Raw genomic sequence first — 19,220 nt, forward strand, 5'->3', positions numbered from 1 at the left:
AACAGACTCCAGACCCTTCCCCAGAAAAGTTCGAGAAATTGCTGTAAGCCAGGAGTTTCACAGTGGAAAGTGGGGGCGGGGGGAGGAGGAGGGAATGAGGGTCTCATTCCCCATACACCTCCCACAATTTCCCAGGCACCTCTTCCCTCCTCCACCCACTAATCCCTCTTTTAAAGCCTCCACCACCTGTGGAATCCATCAATGTCAATCAAGTCCTGTCTACTCCCACCCACCGGTTCTTATAAGCTGTGTACTTAGGTGGCCAGCCAGGAGAGATTCAGGTGCTGCCCAGCTGATTGGCAGAGTGACCATAGACACCCACAGCTGGCAGCATTTGTTTCTACTCGTGGTAGAACATATAACTAAATTTATTCCACATATGGATAGAAAATATTGGAGGGAACATTGCTCCTGTTGCCTCTGAGGCTCTTCTACACGCTGTGCACCCACCCCCTTCTCTTTGGGGCTCCTGTCTGTGCTCCTCGCTCCATTCTTTCCCCCTGTGGGGCCTCTACCCATTTCCTTCCCACACGATCCCCTCAGAGGTACAATGGTGAGGTTCTGCTCACTCCTCACTCCCCAAATGCCCACAAGAGAGCCCATCCCAGGAAAACAAGAGTCACACACACACACACAAAGGGAGCGTTGTACACGATATTTAGCTATTGCACTCCAGTTCACAGTTCCAACCATATACATACAGAGTCTTTATTCACAGTGGGAATGGAGGGGAAGAATTCACATTATAGGGGAACTAGCTTCACTTGACATTGACTATTGGGCCTAGGGAGGAACCACAGAATTACTTACTCCTTGTGGCAGTGGCTTGCCAGCTTTCCCAGCAAGGGGGGGAGGAAGCACACCCGTAACTAACTCATCTACATGGCCACTGGTACTTAGACATTCAGCCACCATCAGCCAGCGGAGTTATAAACCAACCACACCCATCTGGAAGAGAGTAGGGTGGGGCAGGCACCCAGACCCAAACTCCTTGCTACAGTTGTGCTAATATTTACAAACCTATTTACACACAAATACTATTAAACATACACAAAGTGTTCAAAGGCTCTGGCATTAATAAGGAGAGGCCCAAGGCCCAGCCTCAGGGCTGCAGCAACCCCTGAAGAGACTGCACAGAAACACTTCACTGGAGAGAGCGCAAGAAGAACAAGGAGCGAGGAGCTGGGCTGAGAGCCCAGGACAGAGCCAAGCTCTTAGGGCTGAGGTACCCTTTTCAAAGGTGTGCCCTCTCCTCAGCAGTAAGAAAAGAAGAACTGGAGGAAAACAAAAGGGACACACTAGGTGGAGGAGAAAAATGCACCAAGCAACAGTTAGTTGGCCACATGAGGACTACAGCTGTTGGCTCTGCCAAATGTAAAGAGCCAGCCCTAGAGAGGCATGATGGGAAAAGAGTTCCTAGAAGAGGGCAATCTGTAATGGGGAGAGTCAGTGGGGGGGAAGTCACCAAGGATGCATTGTCACTATGGCACAGGAGGCTATGTCCTAAGACACAGAGGCTACCTCTCAAAGAACCAAAAGATGCTGGGGACAGATCCTAGCTCATGGCTTTTGCACTAAGGGAAGAAGTTGAGGAGAAAGTGATAATATAAAGGCTTCCTTAACTCTCTCTTGATTCTGGGGCAGCTGTGTGCAGCACACATCCCCATTGTTAAACCAGGGGGCTATTCTATCTTATGTCACCTGATGGTGACTGTAAGGGACCAAAACTGCAGCACGGGATCAATTCAGAAGACAGTCTCCTGGCTCTACCCCTTGCCACCAGCCCCTCTTATGTAAGAAGCAGGGGAGTGCAGGAAAGCTTCTTTACCATCTGAGATGCTAAAGTCTGCCAGAGGAACAGCATAAAGTAGCTACAATGCCTGTACCTGAGGATCTGGCTCACTTGAATTAATGTAAGTGCTTTGGGATATGAATGGTGTGATTTCTTGTGAATACTGAGCAAGTTTCTATGGCATCTGGGCTGCCAACAAAGGAAGAAGACGGGGTGACCTAGGAATGGCAAGTGAGTCTTTCACCTCTCTACCAATCATTTCTATGTGGCTAGAAGGGAAAACTGGCAGGCTTGGGGTTAAGGAGTGGGGATGTGGAACCTTCTTCCTCTGGAGCACATATTCCCAACCTGCCCGGGTCAGAGAGAGCTGGACAGTTCAGGAGATTGGGAACTGGCCATGGAAAAGGGGAGTGGGCTGGCGACTTAAAATAGAGAGGTAGGACAGCCGACAGAGCCTCTTTGACCAGCTCAGGCATGTATGAACCAGGCAGAGGCTCCACTACAAAAATACAGAGATTAGAGCAGAACAACAGGAAATGCTGGCTGGATACAAACGGGAGCTTCCTGGAGCCAGTTCATAACTTAAACATATAAAAATATACATGCCTCTTTTCACAACTCTACCTTCATGCCTTCTCATTGCCCTGTTCCCTGGAAGGAGCATGCAGGTAGGGGGAAGGGCTCACACAGGTTTACTTCCAGTAGCAGTGTCTGGCAATGGCAAACCCAGCCTTGCTGCTCCACAACAAGTAGGGGGACAGAGAGCGTGCTCCATCCCCACTCCCCGGGCACAGCAGACATCTTGAGGACTTGACGAGCAGCGTTCCATACCCCACCCAGGCCACGCGTCCAGCCGGCTAGTAAAACCAGAGAGGCCGAAGTGCTAGAACTGGAGAAAGAGACAAAAGGCATCAGCCAGGCAGAGGAAAGGGCTCATGGCCAGGACTTGATTAGCCCAACACTGAGGCAGGGACCCTGTCCCTCTCCACTTCCCTCCTGCTGCCCTTCTCCAAGTACCACCCCATGGTCCCTGCCTTGCTCCCAAGACTCCTCCAGTCCAACTGTCATGTTCTAACCACTAAAGCATTTGCAGGTCCTTACAAACCAGTCTTCTCAGTCTACACTCAAAGGGATGGTGTCCTTCAAATGCCCAGAGATTACTGACCCGTGTCACTGTGCGGGGTGAGGCACTGCTCTATCAGTCCCCCCTGCCAAACCATGATTTAGCAAAGGATTCCCTTTGGGCACTCTTACCTTGTGAGGAAAATCAATAAATTTCAGCCTGGAGAGGAACCTCCTCACCTCCCCACGGCTGATTTTTGGGGTGGTGTCCATCAGTGGCACCATTCGGCCCTGAGTGAGCATGGCCCACCGCAGGCCCAGCTTGCTGACGCCCAGGAAGCCTGGCTGGTTTTCTGAGGTTGGGCTTGTTGTCATGGTGATGTAAAAAGCATCCTTTTGGAGATCGTTAATTCCAACTGATTCATAGGAAAAGGAGAGAAAATACAGGTGACCACTGAGAAAATTTCACCCTTCAGACTCAGACTTTCTTCGCTCAGCCAGGATTCCCATTGATTTTCGTAAAAAACAAGCAGTCCAGTAGCACTTTAAAGACAAATACATTTATTAGGTCATGAGTTTTTGTGTTCAAGAGTCACTTCCTCAGATTTTCAGATAAAGTGGGTTTTATCCACGAAAACTCATGACCTAATAAATACATTTCTTAGGCTGCGTCTACACTATGAGATAAATTCGAATTTCAAGGCTTTAGCTCGATATTAAAATGTGACTGTCTTCACACATAATACTGTTAACTCGATTTATTGAGCCATAATGCTGATTACTGAATATTGATATTACGGGAAGGGTATAACGTCTATTTCGAATATAAAATCTCAAATCAAGCCTAGTGTAGAAGCACCATGTCCTTAATTTGAATATTTTAGCCTCCAGAAGCATCTCCTATGTATCCCACAAAGCTACGTGGTGACCCTCCAAGTGTGGCCATTTCATTGTGCACTGCTGTCAGGTGTGCAGGAAGAAAGTCAAAGTAAGCCCACGAAGTCTGGATTGAATCTGAATGAAAATTTGAACTGGAATTTAGCATCCTGGTCCTGCAAATAAAAAGGGCATCCATTATGGAAAAAATCTCTTTGCCCATTGCATTGCACTGCATTGGTAGCCATCGCACTGCTTAAGTAGCAATTATCAGTAGCCCTGTACTGCAATCAAGAGCACTCAGGGTAATGATCTAACTAGCACTTCTCAGGCTCGCGAGAGAGCCCCAGCTAGGACCCAGCAGGAGATTCTGGATCTCATTGCCATCTGGGGAGAACAATTGGTGGCGAAGAGGCTTCGGGTGGCCAAGAAAAACACGGCCATCTATGATCAGATGGTGCATGAGATGGCAGCCCGAGGTTACTCATGGGACTCTATGTAATGCCGGGTGAAGGTGAAAAAACTCTGGCAGGCCTATCAAAAAGTCCAGGAAGCCAATCAGTGGTCAGGGGCGGTTCCACAGACCTGCAGCTATTATCAACAGCTCCACATGCATACGGGGAACAACCCCACCACGGAGCCTGAACTGAATTATGACACTTGTGGAGGCCCTGGTATGGAGCTTGGGGTGAGCTGAGCGGAACAGCGTGGCTCAGAGGAACAGGGCAAAGGAGAGAAGGAAGGGAGCAATGAGCTGGGGACAGAGGAAGTTCTTGGGGACAGCCCTGAGCTCTTCATCATAGACCTGGAACCGGTCCCCTCCACAGCCATCCCCAAGTCCTCTGGAGCAAGCGGTTCAGGTAAGTCTTCATTCTGCATGCTAGAAGCGGGTTGCGGGTAGGTATAGCTGTAGGGTTTTGCAGAGGTACAGGTTTGCCAGCTGTGCTTCTGTGCCCCTCAGAACAGTGTGTTAATGTTTCTTGGGATGGAGCGCGTCTCCTGAGGGAATTGGGCAGGTGATGGGAGGGTGAGTGCAGCTGAAGGCACAGCTGCCCAGTGAAACTCCCTCATCCGCAGCAGACACGTGGCGGAGGGAACCGAGCGGGTGGCAGGGGCGGACACTGAAGGCACAGCACATTCTATTTACTGCAACTTTACCCCCTCCCACCAAAAAGATCTTCATTCATTACGGCATGGTTGATTTATTGACATTATGGCAGAGACATACAGGTACCATGTACATTACAAATCAGCCATAAAGCTGTTTTTTTAAAGCGCCCCTTATTGCTACAGCCTGAGTGTAGCTACTGGAGGACAGCAGTGTAGACGGCTGGGAGTAAGCCCTGCCTATTGCCTCCACTTCAGAATTCCAGATGGACAGGAAACCTTCCCGTCTTGATTCAAATGTGTTGTGCAAAATAGCACACGCTGTAACAATGGTGGGGACATTAGCTTCAGAAATGTTCAAACAGGTGGGTAAACATCTGACCCTCATATTCTAATGTCCAAAGGCACATCCCACGATCATTCTGCACTTGCTCAATCTGGAATTCAAGTTTTTCCCTTGCTGGGGTCCAGGGCTCCTGTGTAGGGTTTCATCAGGCAGGGAAGCAGAGGGTAAGCAGGGTCGCCCAATATAACAATGGGCATCTCTATGTCACCACTCTTGATCTTCCGATCAGGGAAAAAAGTTCCATCCAGGAGCTTTCGGTCCAGTCCCGAATTTTGGAATATGTGCGTGTCATGAACCCTCCCTGACCAGCCAACGCTGATGTCGATAGAACAACCTTTGAAATCTACTAATCCCTGCACGACCATGGAGCGGTATCCCTTTCAATTAATGTACTCCAACGCCAGGTGGGCCAGGGCCAAGATGGGGATGTGCGTGCCATCTACTGCCCCACTGCAATTAGGAAAGCCCCAGGCAGCAAAGCCATCCACTAGGGCCTGTACATCTCACAGGCTCACAGTCTTCCTGAGGAGATGCCAACAGATTGCATGGGCCACCTCCATCACCAAGGACCCAACAGTAGTTCTACCCACCCCGAACTGATTTGCCACTGACCGATAACTGGCGGAAGTTGCAAACTTCCACAGTGCAATTGCCGCTTGCTTATGAACCGTTAAAGCTGGCCTCATGTTGGTGTTGCTGTGCTTCAGGGCAGAACATCACAGAGCTCCATAAAGTTGGACTTGTGCATGTGAAAGTTCTGCACCCACTGCTGGTTGTCCCAGGACTCCAAAACGATGTGATCCCACCAGCGTGTGCTGGTCTCGAGTCCAAAACCACTGCTCCACTGTCAGCAAGGCAGCCACCAGCTCTGAGTTCTTGGACAGCAGTTGGCACAATTGCTGTTCCAAACTGCCATCCTTCTCCCTCATCAACAGCATCAGCACCACCACTAGGACAGCCAAGCGTTCTTGAGCTTTGAAATTGAAGGACAAATTGCGTGACAGCTGCTGTGGTTGCCGAAACGATCCGTGCTGTGATTTGGGGTGTTCGTGGATCCATGCTTGAGCTGGAATGTTGCAGCAGGAAATGGCGCGATCTCCAGTTCTTTTTTCACACGATTAGTGATTCAGTGAATTCTGGGATTCCAACATGAAACACCCACAAGCAACCGGGGCTAAGGCATTGTGGGACAGGTACCCCCAATGCAGAGCTCATGCTGTTGAACTTGCATGGGGCAATGGGGATGCGGAGATTCAACACGGAGGAAAGGTGGGTCGAATTTCAAGAGGCTTTGTGGACACTTTATTTGAATTCATAATATTGAGATTAAGTATCGATTTTATTATATATCACTTTTATCTCATAGCGTACACACAGACTTAGTCTTTAAGGTGCTCCAGAACTGCTTGTTTTTTGTGATGCTATGGACAAACAGAGCTACCCCAGAGACGACTCAACTTGAGTGCGAGTCACGTCCGGGCAAGGGTTTATCTACCTCACAGATATACTCAAGCTAGTTTTGATCTAACAACTGCAGCGAAGCAACGGTAATGCAGGCCAGCCGCTTGAGCACATCCTCGGGACCCCAGATTGTGCTGCCATGGTTTCACTGCTACTGGTGCATCTGATGTTTGAGCTAGCTCAAGTACCTCTGACTGCCATGTAGACAGATCCTGAGTATGGACTGTGGCTCTTGTGTCATATAAATATGGATCATTCTGTTCAAAAATCTTGATGATAAAAGTCTGCAGAGGAAATGCCTTGTACTGCAGATCAGAACGTGACATTTGCCACCCAGCTGGCATTTTTGAGTCTCATGGTGCCAGCTATGCATACTTGCATAAGATGATTAGAAAGAGCTTTTCATTCCCACCTCTTAAGACACCTTACAAACATTACCCACCCGCACTCCTGTAAGGAAGCATTTTAGAGAGAGAAGGTGGGTGAGAGAGTATCTTTTACTGGACCAGCGTCTGCTGGAGAAACAGACGAACTTTCAAGTTTACACAGAGCTCACCCTCGGGACAGTCCACATTTTATTAATTTTACATATAGGAAAATGAACACTGAAGAGAGGGACAAACAGACTTGTCCAAAGCCACATAAAGAATAGAATAATCTGAACAATCATCTCCAATTCCCTGCTTGAGCAACAAGGTTACACGTACTTTCAAGGCAGTCATTTATTTCCACAGTGCTATCAATATTAGAACCATTACAGCATAGCAGACCTGGCTGCAGCATATCTAGCACTGGCCCCATCTCCTAGCACACCACATTCAATGCCAGTTCATCTACTCCCATATCATGCCTCCTGCCACACCAGACAGGCGACTGGGTCTGGCACGCTCACTTGGGTGTCCACCTGATGCTCTTAGGAGATCGTTTCAACTCCCACATTCCACTTTTCTGGTTGTTTAATTTTGTATGGAGGCAAATCCAGGTTCAACCACCAAATGAAAAACTAATATTTAACCAAATTACTTCATTTTCAAATTGCCTCTTCAAAAGAATGAGGAGGAAGCAAAGCAGGTTCTACCACATAGCACAGAACAGGTTACTACCTAGGATACAGTACTGGGGGCAGCAAGATGGTTGGGTGTAATTCCCCTTGAACAGAGGTAAATAATGAATATCTCTGCTGAAATTAGTGGATCCACTCCAAAGCAAAACCAGCGAGAGAGACCAGAATAAGGCCTTAGCTTTTAATCATCTGTAAAGAGTGATTTGGTACTTTTTTCTGCTTGCCTACCTACAGATTGGTGTTAGGCAGGAGGAGGAGGAGTGGGAGTTGAACAGTAGTTACAGTATACACTGATTTTCTGTGGCTGACCTAAACTTGGTGGACACCAATGGCCCTGCTTATTCTGAAGCACAGCAAAGCCCCAGACTACATCACAGACTAATTCTCCTCCAGCAGCAAAAAAGCACCCCATGCACTTGCGTACTTACTGGCTGAAGCAGCCACTATGTCTGTTACATTGGTGAGGTCCAAAAGGAGGGTAGGAAAAGTAGGGTGCAGGAGGTAGAGGTGGTGTAGCCTTGGACGCTTGTTTCTTGGGCCAGGTTCCTATTTGAAAGAAAGGCAGAAAAGGGATGCCTACATCATCCACAACAGCCCCTGCTTTGTAAGGAGCCCCCCTTGCTGAGAACCCTTACGTTACACTGACTGGCATAAGAAATCATCCATGGCCTGTTGACATGAAAAAGCAGTCTTCTCCAGGATGGGCTCTCCTGCTCTAGAGGGCACACACCGGGTCTCTCCCTTGATCCCTTCATCTCCACCAGTCTCCCTTTGATTGCACAGCTCTTCCACAGCGCCCTCCCCAGTGGAAGATGCTCTCTCTCAATGTGAAAAGGAACCACCGGACAACATATAAAATAATGTGTGAGCCAAAGCAGCTTCTCTATGGACTCCTGCCAAAGGAGGAGACAGGCAAAAGAAAGAAACATGCTGAGAACTCATCTCTCCTCCAGCCAGGGAAAGCTGGTGAACTAGCTGAAAAACTGAGACCACCGCTGTGAGGCAAGGGGGCAGCAGGAGAGACTGAAAATGCAACAGAATCTATGGGAACTAGCACAAGCATCCAATAGGCAGGGACTAATGCAAGCCCAGCTCCTACGAGAACAAGTCCTAGAGCAAAAAGAATCTCTTCCTCAGACAGCGAGTTGTCCACAGGCTTCTGTAGCTATTCTCTGTCCTGATAGTGGCTTTACAGAAGCTGTAAAGCACCACTGATCAAATTCTTTTGGCTAGCACGCCATTGGTGAGACATTCCTAATCTCAGCTCTATATCATTCACATCTCACCCTGGCACATTTCTTGCTCTTTCCTTTGCGCTCTCTCTTCTTTATTCCCCTTCTGATCTCTGGAATATTTTTTATTTTTTTTTTTATTTCTTTTTGCTCTTTTGCTTTTCCTCCCTTGTCACCCTCCATCTCACTCACCCACCCACCCACCATCTAGAGAGCTACATTCTCTTGCGTGTTGCTGTCCGCAGGTGGCTCCTTAGTGCCAGGCTGCACCTGCCCACTTGCTGAACAGCAGAAAGGGGATGCTTAGCTTGGCAGGCTGCTGTCTGAGCTGGTTCATGTGAGCTCTTCCAGGGGCTGTCTCTGTTAAGAACTGTCACAGGGCAAGTGATGGCTGTGGTTTTGATCCAAGACCACGCAGCTTTTTTGATTCTACTATTTCTTCCTTCTACACTGACCCTCCCCCTCCTGGATCAGTGTAGCAGCCTGGGCAGCAAGCTGTGAAATGCTAGTTTAAGCCTTTCTGGAGGCTAAGCTGTGGAGTTCATGGAAAATATATGCTTAGCTGAATGTTCACACACTTCCATATACAAGAGTTCTGGGCTTAGGAACAATGTATTTTAGCAGAGAGCCCAATGGCACTGAGCCCCAGTGAAACGTAGGCTGGGAAATGCTTCTGCAGCGCCCCACATAGCTCTCTTACTGCTTTCTCCTCTAGCCATACAGCAAACACTGAAGCCGTTAGTTATAACCACTAGGGGGTGAGACTCAACTGCTATTGACGGTCACCGCAGCACTAGTGAGAAGGCTTGACAGCCTGGTGTACTTACTTCTCTCCCTGCAGATGGTGATAAGTGACTTTACTAGACCTTAGGAGGACAACTTCATTATGTTACTTCTCCTTGTGTAGATGTGGGTACGTGCAACACCATCTACACATGGAGGAATTTCTTTCCCTTCCCATTTTGTTCTCTCTCAGCCCACGCGGGCTTTATTCTCACCACCTTGTCTCTCATGTCATAAACTACTGCCTGAGGAGCTGGATGACTTTCCACCTTGTTACCAGTGACAGTATGGGTCACAACTGCTGAACAGGTGCCGGGGACTCACATTTATGTGGCGCCTACAAAAACAGCAGCTATTTAAGGAACACTATTAATAATTAGGGCCCTGACAAATTCAGTTGATTTTGGTCAATTTCACAGTTAAAGGATTTTTAAAATGGTAAATTTCAAGATTTCAGATATTTAAACCCGAAGCTTCATGGCACTGTAATCATAGGGGTCCTAACCCAAAAAAGAGTTGTGTGAAGGTTGTGAAGTTACTGTATGGAGGGTTGTGGCACTGCTAGTCTTATTCCTGTATGCTGTCTTCAGAGCTGGGCAGCTGGAGAGTGCTGGCTGCTGGCTCGGAGTAAAGGTCTGAAAGCAAAGCTACTACCAGCAGCAGTGGAGAAGTAAGGAAGGTATGATGTGGTATTGCCACCCTTACTTCTGTACTGCTGCCAGCAGGGCTAGGACCTTAGTCGACAGCTGCGACTCTCCATGTGCCCAGCACTGAAAGCTGCAGTACAGAAGTAAGGGTGACATGAGTATGCTATTACTGCCCTTTCTTTTGCACTGCTGCTGGCAGGCTGCTCCCATCAGAGTTGGGCCCCCACCCAACTTTACAACCACCCCTCTCTAGCGGCCCAGGTCTCCACATAGCACAGAAGTAGGAGTGCAACAATGTGACTCTCCTAAAACAACCTTGTCATCCTAATATAAGGAGATACACATCTCATAGAGCTGGAGGGGACCTGGGAGGTCATCAAGTCCTGTCCCCTGCCCTTTTGGCAGGACCAAGCCTCATCCCTGACCACTCCCTTTTGGGTCAGGACCCCCATTACAGAAATGTTGATCTCCCCCAATGAAATCTGTGTGGTATAGGGTAAAAGCACACAGAAGGCCAAACTTCATGGGAAGACACCAGATTTCACAGTCCAGGATGTGTTTTGAATGGCTGTGGATTTGGTAGGGCCCTATTAATTCAGTAATGGATTTAATAATAGATGGTGTGAGTGTACATACGCACACACAACTCGGAATTTAGAACCAAGAGACCACCTCCTCTTGCGACCCATCCCGTATGGGAGATCAGACAATCAGGAGCATTATAACTGATGGAAAAAATAAGAAAAAGGAGGGGGGACTGACCATTCCTCAGGCAGAAATGGGAACGGTACTCTCACTTACCAAGTCTTGCAATGCAGGCTGCATTTCACCAGCCCAGAAGAGAAAAACAGATTTCCTCTCCAAAGTCATCACTGACAGTGCATCAGATTCCTTCATGTGATATGGGAGATCGTGGCTCCAAACAGGGAGGCCTGATTTACCATCCACCACCAGCATCTGAAAACCGAGAGGGACACAGAGCGTCATTACCAGCCGCCACAGAAATGGGGAGAGACAGCTGATTATGGCAGACTTGGAAGCTTTCAACTAGCACATGCTCTGCCCTCTCTTCTGTCCCACCACAGTCCCCCGCAAGTTTTAGTTTTCCCAGAATTTACCTTTTTCATATTGTCTCTGCTCTGAGCCTGCACCAGGAAGTCCAGGGTTTGGTCAGCACCGAAGTAGCCAGGGGCAGGCTGGCTGTGAATATTGAGAAAGTAACAGTGACTGGAGACGCATGGGATACTGAGTGAGACAGAGCACCCACTTCTAGGTAATCTCTCTCTGATAGACACTCATCCCACTACTACTAAAATGGGATTTGCCAAACCACATCAGACCTTCAATCAACCATAGTCCTTGACTGGCAGCAACCATCTGCAGATACATCAGAGGAGGGAAAAATAACCACAGTGCTCTGAAGCAAGTCTCTGATGCCATAAACACAGGAGGAAATTCCTGGCTGAGTCATATGGTAATCAGTTTATCACAATGCAGCTTGACATTTTATCACCCTTTCCTTAGCACATATAATTTTATGTCAAAGTTACCCAGGCCATCTAAAATCCATTAACAGTTTTGTTGATCACCTTCAGCAGTAAGTTTTGCAGCCTGGTTTTATGATGTATGAAGCAGCACTTGTTATAAATATACCTACCATTCATTTTATCACATTACTGCTTGTTCCCTTATTACGGCACAGTGTGAGAGTCACTTGTCAGTTTTTAATTAAACTCTTCTTAACCTTAATAGTTCAGTTCAAGCCCCTTTCACTTTTCTCCTTTTACGCTATATAATCCTAGATTTGTGTCTCTGTGTAAACTCTTGAGCTTTATAACCATCTTGTTTGCCTTTCTGCTTTCTTGAATCTTTCTTAAAGTGGACCGATCCGGACACAATGCTCCAACTAAGAACAGACAATGCTTCAATACAGTATCATCACAGTCTGTTCTATATTTGCTTACGTGTGTTGTAATGCACCATGCATGCTATTCACTTTTTCACTGCCTCTGAACCCAGCACCAGATATCTTTAAATTAACATTAGTCTTTCCCAAGTTATTTACCTTGGAGGGCTCTATCTCTTGCCATAAACATACACCGGCATAAACAAGAAATGGAGACTACTTTTTGCCTGTGTTACTCTACACTTATTTAAGGTGAATTTTCTCTGCTATCACGACTCCTGAGTCCCCCAGGAATTTGAATTCATCTGTAGTTTCTCCTAAATTGAAAGTACACTCATCCCTCGCTCAACGAGTACTTCACTCACAAGTACTCACTTAAGAGGCACACATTTACTTACCTTAGTTCACTCTACGAGTGAACTCCCCTCCCCCCCACTAATATAAGGTGGCTCCAACCTGCCATAGTCTGAGCCCCCGGCCAGCCCTGCAGCCGCCTGACCCCCCTCCCCAGCCACTGGCCCCGCAGACCAGCACCGTGGCAGCCTGACCCCTGTGCCGGCCCCACAGCCCCAACCTGTGGCAACCTTAACCCTCTCGCCCCCCGCTGGGCCTGTAGACTGGCCCTGCTGCAGCCTGACCCCCCCGCCACCTGACCCTAACCACACACTCAACCTTCAGCAGCCTGAATCCCCCACCCACCCCACAGACCCAACCAGCCACCAGGCTTTAACCCTCCCTCCCGCTCATGGCCCTAAACTGCCCCCAGCCTTTAACCTTTTCCCACCCCCAAACCCAAGGTTCACTTACCTTTCAAAAACAGCACCACCTTCTGCCACTCCTTCACTGAGCTCTAGGAACCAATCAGAGACTTTTACATTGTATTTTAATGAGAATTTAGTGTCCCTCTTAAGAGTTTTTGCCTACGAGCATAAAGCTGGCAACCAACTGTGCTCATAGAGCGAGGGATGAGTGTATATTTTAGGCTCTATGCATCAGTCGACATCAACTCCCTCTTCCAAGTCAGTAGTGTAAGAAACCAATTCAGTCAGAACACCAACTCCTACGACAGCCTGCTATTACTCCTTCGCTCCTCTGGAGATTTACAACACAACTTTCAATTACTTGGCCAATTTCTATTCCACCAGACCTTGTCCCACACCTTCTGACTACTGATTTTCCCTTACAGTCTTAAAGAATCTTATCGCAGACTATTTGAAAAAACAATAAAATTACATCAGCTAGGACCCCTTTATCAATGATTGCATGTGTTGCTTTTCCCCCCAAAGGCCAAGATTTTCCCTTACAGAAGCTGTGAGGGTTTTATGTTACTGAGTGACACTTGTCCAAGTTGTACTACAGGTTGAAACTCCCAAATCTGGCACTCTCGTCTGGCAATATCCCTCGTCCAGAAGGACCACAGATCTTGTAGGATCAGAGGGTCCCAGGGCTAGGGAGGAGGAGGGGCCAGTCAGACTAGAGACAGGAGCCCAGGGCAGCCGCAGCTAGTCTGGTGGCAAGAGGGGAGGGGAGCCAGCAGCAGCAGTCAGGGAGCTGCAGTGAGAGACCCTCACCCTGGTTGGGAGCAGTAGTGAGGGCTGGCTGAGATAGAAGCCAGCGCGGGGAAGCCCTGGTAGGGGCTTAGTGGAAACCCCCTGGGCTTGAGAGTGGCAGCTCATCCCAGGGGCTGGGCAGGAAGCTGCGGCCCCATGAAGCCACAGCTGGGTCTGGGTTTGGGGAAGGTCCAGCTGGGGAACGGTGGCTGGAGCCGTGAGCTGGCAGCCAAGGAGCCTCCGGGGGAGTGGAGTCGAGGAACTGCACGTGACAGTGGGGAGGGAAGACCTGAAGCAGGGGCCAGAATGCCAGCAGGGGGCCGAAGTGACCACCCCAGTTTGAAAAAATCCCTGGTCCGGGGTGGCTCAGGTCCCGAGGGTGCTGGACCAGGGAGGTTGAACCCATACTAGTTTATTGTTCGGTCTTGTCCATACTGGGAGGTTGTGCTGACTCCAGTCACCAGTGTAGCTGCACCTGTACTCAAACCTTAGTGTGAATGGCCAAAGCACTATAAACTGTGGAGCTTGTCCATAACTGAACCTGGGGTGTGTAAGTGGCACATTTGGAAACTGCAGCTTAGCTTGTCTCCCCCATGCAACTGTGTTGGTAGGGCTACATTGGCAGCTGCAATTGGAGCCAAGTGCCAATGAAGACAAGACTTAGGCATTTCCACAACCAGGGTCCGCAACCTGCAGCTCCAGAGCTGCATGTGTCTCTATAAGGACTTCTGTGTGGTTCCTGAAGCTATAATCGCAAAATAAAAAAACCTCTCCTGATTGTGTTTGATAAATGGTGAACATACAAAGGCTCCAAAATGAACAACAACTATCTAAATAGCAAACAATATGTGCTCTCAGAACGCTGGATAACTGCCCCTTTAATAATGTGCTGTGCATCGTGGGATAAGATCCTATAGCTGTGTTTTGATCATGTTGTTATTAAGCCCTTGATTTTGAAAAGGAAAAGGAAGCTTGCAGCACTCCTGCTGAGAAGGGCAACACACATTAAGAAAGAAAACTGAAATATGAAATAAAATTGGCATAACTGAAGCAGGGTTGGAATGGCTTCAAAAAATGATGAAAATCAAAGCTGAAGACAGAGAATGTCAAATGGGATGGACCCAGTCCTTTGCCTTTATATTCAATTTGGCTGGCTCCCTTTGTGTCTCATTTGCAACGAGAGATTAACCACCAACAAAAAATGCAACCATGAGATATGTAAAAAGTTCGTGAATGTCCTGCAGAAAACACGTATCACGTTACAAACCATTGTGTGTGCTGGGCTTAAAATAGCGGTTACATAAAGACAAGTTACTCACCGTAGTAACCGTGGTTCTTCGAGATGTGTCCCCGTGGGTGCTCCACAATAGGTGTCGGGCTTGCCCGGCGCCACAGATCGGATCTTCCAAGCAGTTTCTGCCGGACCGCGCATGCGCCGGCGCGCGCTGCTCCCTTGCACGCTCCTGGCCATGTGTGCGATCCGGTCCCCGCCAGTTCCTCGACCAACCACCTCGGGTGCCCCTGCAAAACACTAACAGAGATCCGAAGCGGGGAGGATGGGCGGGTGGTGGAGCATCCACGGGGACACATCTCGAAGAACCACCATTACTATGGTGAGTAACTTGTCTTTCTCCTTCGAGTGTCCCCGTGGGTGCTCCACAATAGGTGACTACCCAGCAGTAACCCAAGATAGGAGGTGGGTAATCGGATTATGTGCAGCTTGTCCCCGAGAGGACCGCTGTCGAGAGACGGGTATCCTCTTGGAATACCCTGTGAAGGGCGTAATGTTTGGCGAAGGTGTCGTAGGATGACCAGGTCGCCGCTCTGCAAATGTCTTTTAACGCAACGCCCTTGAAAAAGGCTGTTGATGCCGCCACCGCCCTAGTGGAATGAGCCCTGGGAGTGGCCGATAAAGGAGTCTTTTTGAGCTCGTAGCACATTTTTATGCAGGATACAATGTGCTTTGAGATTCTCTGCGATGAGAGACCTTCTCCTTTCGATTTGGGAGCGAGGGAGACTAGGAGTCTATCCGTTTTCCGGAAGGACTTGGTCCTGTCTACGTAGAAGGCTAGCACCCTCCTCACGTCCAGGAGGTGTAGGCGCGCCTCTTCGTTGGAGTTATGAGGCTTTGGATAAAACGAGGGTAGAACAATAGGTTCGTTAATGTGAAACTCGGAAGAAACTTTGGGAACAAAGGCTGGATGCAGCTGTATGGTTACCGCCTCCTTGGAAAAAAAAACAGTGCAGGGTGGCGTTGCCATGACTGCCGCGAGCTCGCTCACCCTACGAGCTGACGTAATTGCAAGAAGAAAGGTCGTCTTTACTGTAAGGAGGCGGAGGGGAACCGTGGCCAAGGGCTCGAACGGTGGTCCCATTAGCGTGGTAAGCACCAGGTCCAAGTTCCACGAAGGTGGAATTGGTTTCCGAGGGGGGTATAGGTTTACCAACCCTTTGAGGAACCTGGTAACCATAGGGTGGGCGAACACCGTGTGCCCTTCCTCCTCATGTCTGAACGCTGAGATGGCGGCAAGGTGGACCTTCAACGAGGATAGCGAGAGTCCTCCTCTCTTGAGGTCCAGTAAATACTCTATTGTAGGTATAGGCACCAAAAGGGGGGCCAGCTGTTTGGTAGAACACCAAGCCGTGAAGCGAGTCCATTTTTGCTTGTAGGTCTTCCTGGTGGAAGTCCTCCTGCTACTTTCTAGGACTTGCTGTACTTCCACTGTGCATGTGCTCTCTAGGGAGCTGAGCCATGGATTAACCACGCTTGCAGTCGCAGGCTTTGGGGGTGCGGGTGCACTATGGACCCCTGGGCTTGCGTGAGCAGATCCGGCGCCACCGGAAGAGGCATCGGTGGACGGTCCGACATGCGCAGGAGTAGGGGGAACCATTGTTGTCGATCCCACGTTGGGACTATCAGGATCATCCGGGCCCTTTCCCTCCTGGCTTTCTGCAAGACTTTGTGGATCAGCACTGTGGGAGGAAACGCATAAAGCAGGGGGCCCCTCCACGGGATCGCGAACGTGTCCCCCAGGGACCCCCATCCCAGTCCTGCCCTGGAGCAGAATCGTGGGCACTTCTTGTTGTGCTGAGTGGCAAACAGGTCTATTTGGGGAAAACCCCATGCGTGGAAAATCGGCCGTAGCAGATCGGGACGGATCTGCCACTCGTGTGTGAGTGCAAAACGCCTGCTCAGCTGGTCTGCCTTCACATTGTGCACACCCGGCAAGTATGAGGCTTTCAAGATTATATTGTTGGCGATGCACCAGTTCCATAAGCGGATTGCTTCCGCGCATAAGGCACGGGATCGAGCTCCTCCTTGCCTGTTTATATAAAACATGGTGGAGGTATTGTCTGTACTGATCCCGACGACTTTGCCTTGTATGTGGTCTGGAAAGTGTCTGCAGGCGTTGAACACTGCTCTGAACTCCAGTATATTTATGTGTAGTGACTGTTCCGTGGGTGACCACAGACCTTGAGTCACCTCTTCGCCCATGTGCGCTCCCCACCCTATGAGGGAGGCATCTGTAGTGAGAAAAACCGATATTTGCAGCTGGTGGAAGGGTACCCCTGTTAGCAGGTTCCTGGGGTTTACCCACCATTGTAGGGATTTGCGCACCCCGGCTGTGGGCGACACCACCCTGTGAACGGTGTGTACTGCCGGTTTGTATACACTCGCCAGCCAGTGCTGCATGCTGCGCATCTGTAACCTGGCGTTCTGTACTACGAACGTCGCCGCTGCCATGTGGCCCAGCAGCTGCAAGCACGTCAAGACCGGCACCATAGGGCTGAAGGTGATGACCTGCACGAGGGAACCGATGGCCCGAAAGCGAGCCTCTGGTAGATATACTCTCGCTGTAACCGAGTTTATGCGAGCCCCTATGAACTCTATGTCCTGTGTGGGGTCTATTTTCGATTTTGCCAGATTGATAACCAGGCCGAGTGAAGAGAACGTGTTTGCTGTGACACGTATCATGAGCAGAACCTCCCCCTTCGAGGCCCCTTTGAGCAGGCAGTCATCCAGATACGGGAAAATAAATACCCCGTCTGTGCAGGTAGGCTGACACCACTGCCAAGGTCTTGGTGAAGACTCTGGGGGCCGAGGAGAGGCCAAACGGTAGGACCTTGTATTGGAAGTGTTCGTTGCCTACCATGAACCGGAGGAATCGCCGGTGAGCCGGATGGATAGTTATGTGGAAGTACGCGTCTTGTAAATCGAGGGCTGCGAACCAGTCTCCATCGTCCAGTGCTGTAAGGATGGAGGCGATTGTGGTCATCCGAAAACGTTGCTTGCGCAGGTACCTGTTGAGGCTGCGAAGGTCTAAGATGGGCCTCCAGCCTCCTGTCTTTTTCTCCGTGAGGAAGTACCTGGAGTAGAACCCTTTCCCTTGCAGTTGCTCCGGCACTCTTTCCACTGCCCCTATGAGCATGAGATGGTCCACCTCCTGCCTGAGCCTCGCTACATGGGAGGCCTCCTGGAGGTGGGGCTTGGGTGGAGGTCGTGACGGTGGGAGCGACTGGAAGGGGATGGCGTACCCCGTGGCTATGATCTCCAGCACCCATTTGTCTGTGGTGATCCTTTGCCACTGGTCGTAGAATGGTCGGAGGTGATGGTGGAATAGTCGCTTCGGATGACCTTGTGCGATGGTAGTGATGGCGCAGCCCTGGATCTGTATGTCAAACTTGTGGCCTTTGGCCCCGCCCCGAGGACGCACGGCTCTGTTGTGAACGTCGCCTGGGAGTTCTGTACTGCTGGTGCTGTTGATGTCGCCCTTGCTCGTAACCCCTGTGGTACTGGGGGCGCTGTTGCTGGTACTGGTACCGTCTTTGTTGAGGGTAGTACCTTTTCTTTGTGTATGGAGGGGCGTTGCTGTGGAACGTGCTGCTGTGTCCGCAACATCCAGGGCGATCTGAACTCCCGTCCTCGAGGCCGCGTAGCCTTCTTGCACTATGGCCTTGAGCACCGGCTTTTTGTCCTCTGGAAGCGAGTCCATGAGGGAGGTTAACCTGGAATAGTTGTCGAAATTATGGTTCGCTAAGTGTGCTGCGTAATTTGCCATTCGCAACGTTAAAGTGGAGGAGGAGTAGACCTTTCTGCCGAACAGCTCTAGCTTCTTGGCATCTTTGTCTGTTCCCCCTGTCCTGAATTGAGATGTCTTTGATCTTTGTTGCGACGACTCCACCACCAAGGAATTTGGCTGTGGGTGGCTGAACAGGAACTCCATGCCCTTCGCCGGCACGAAGTATTTCTTATCCGCTCTCTTTTGGACAGGCGGAATAGTCGCAGGGGTCTGCCATATCGTAGTGGCGGACTCTAAGATCGCTTCATTAAGCGGTATTGCTACTCTGGAGGAGGCCGGAGGTCTCAAATTTTTGAGGAGTTTATGGTGTTTCT

General features: G+C 49.5%; 1 protein-coding gene across 1 annotated transcript in view; it reads right to left on the reverse strand.

Moving 5' to 3' along the window:
* Positions 1-182: 182 nt before the first annotated feature.
* The window catches only part of FAM234B (family with sequence similarity 234 member B), a 31,345-nt gene continuing 12,307 nt past the window's right edge, over positions 183-19,220 (reverse strand). Inside the window, exons 8-12 of the mRNA XM_075010757.1 lie at positions 11,488-11,569; positions 11,171-11,326; positions 8,136-8,253; positions 3,047-3,270; positions 183-2,681 (exon numbers count right to left, since the gene is read on the reverse strand). Coding sequence (XP_074866858.1) covers positions 2,676-2,681; positions 3,047-3,270; positions 8,136-8,253; positions 11,171-11,326; positions 11,488-11,569 — 586 coding nt within the window. The 3' untranslated portion in view covers positions 183-2,675. The remainder of the gene's footprint in view (positions 2,682-3,046; positions 3,271-8,135; positions 8,254-11,170; positions 11,327-11,487; positions 11,570-19,220) is intronic.

The sequence above is a fragment of the Carettochelys insculpta genome, chromosome 1, assembly GCF_033958435.1.
Source record: "Carettochelys insculpta isolate YL-2023 chromosome 1, ASM3395843v1, whole genome shotgun sequence".
Lineage (NCBI taxonomy): Eukaryota > Metazoa > Chordata > Testudines > Carettochelyidae > Carettochelys > Carettochelys insculpta.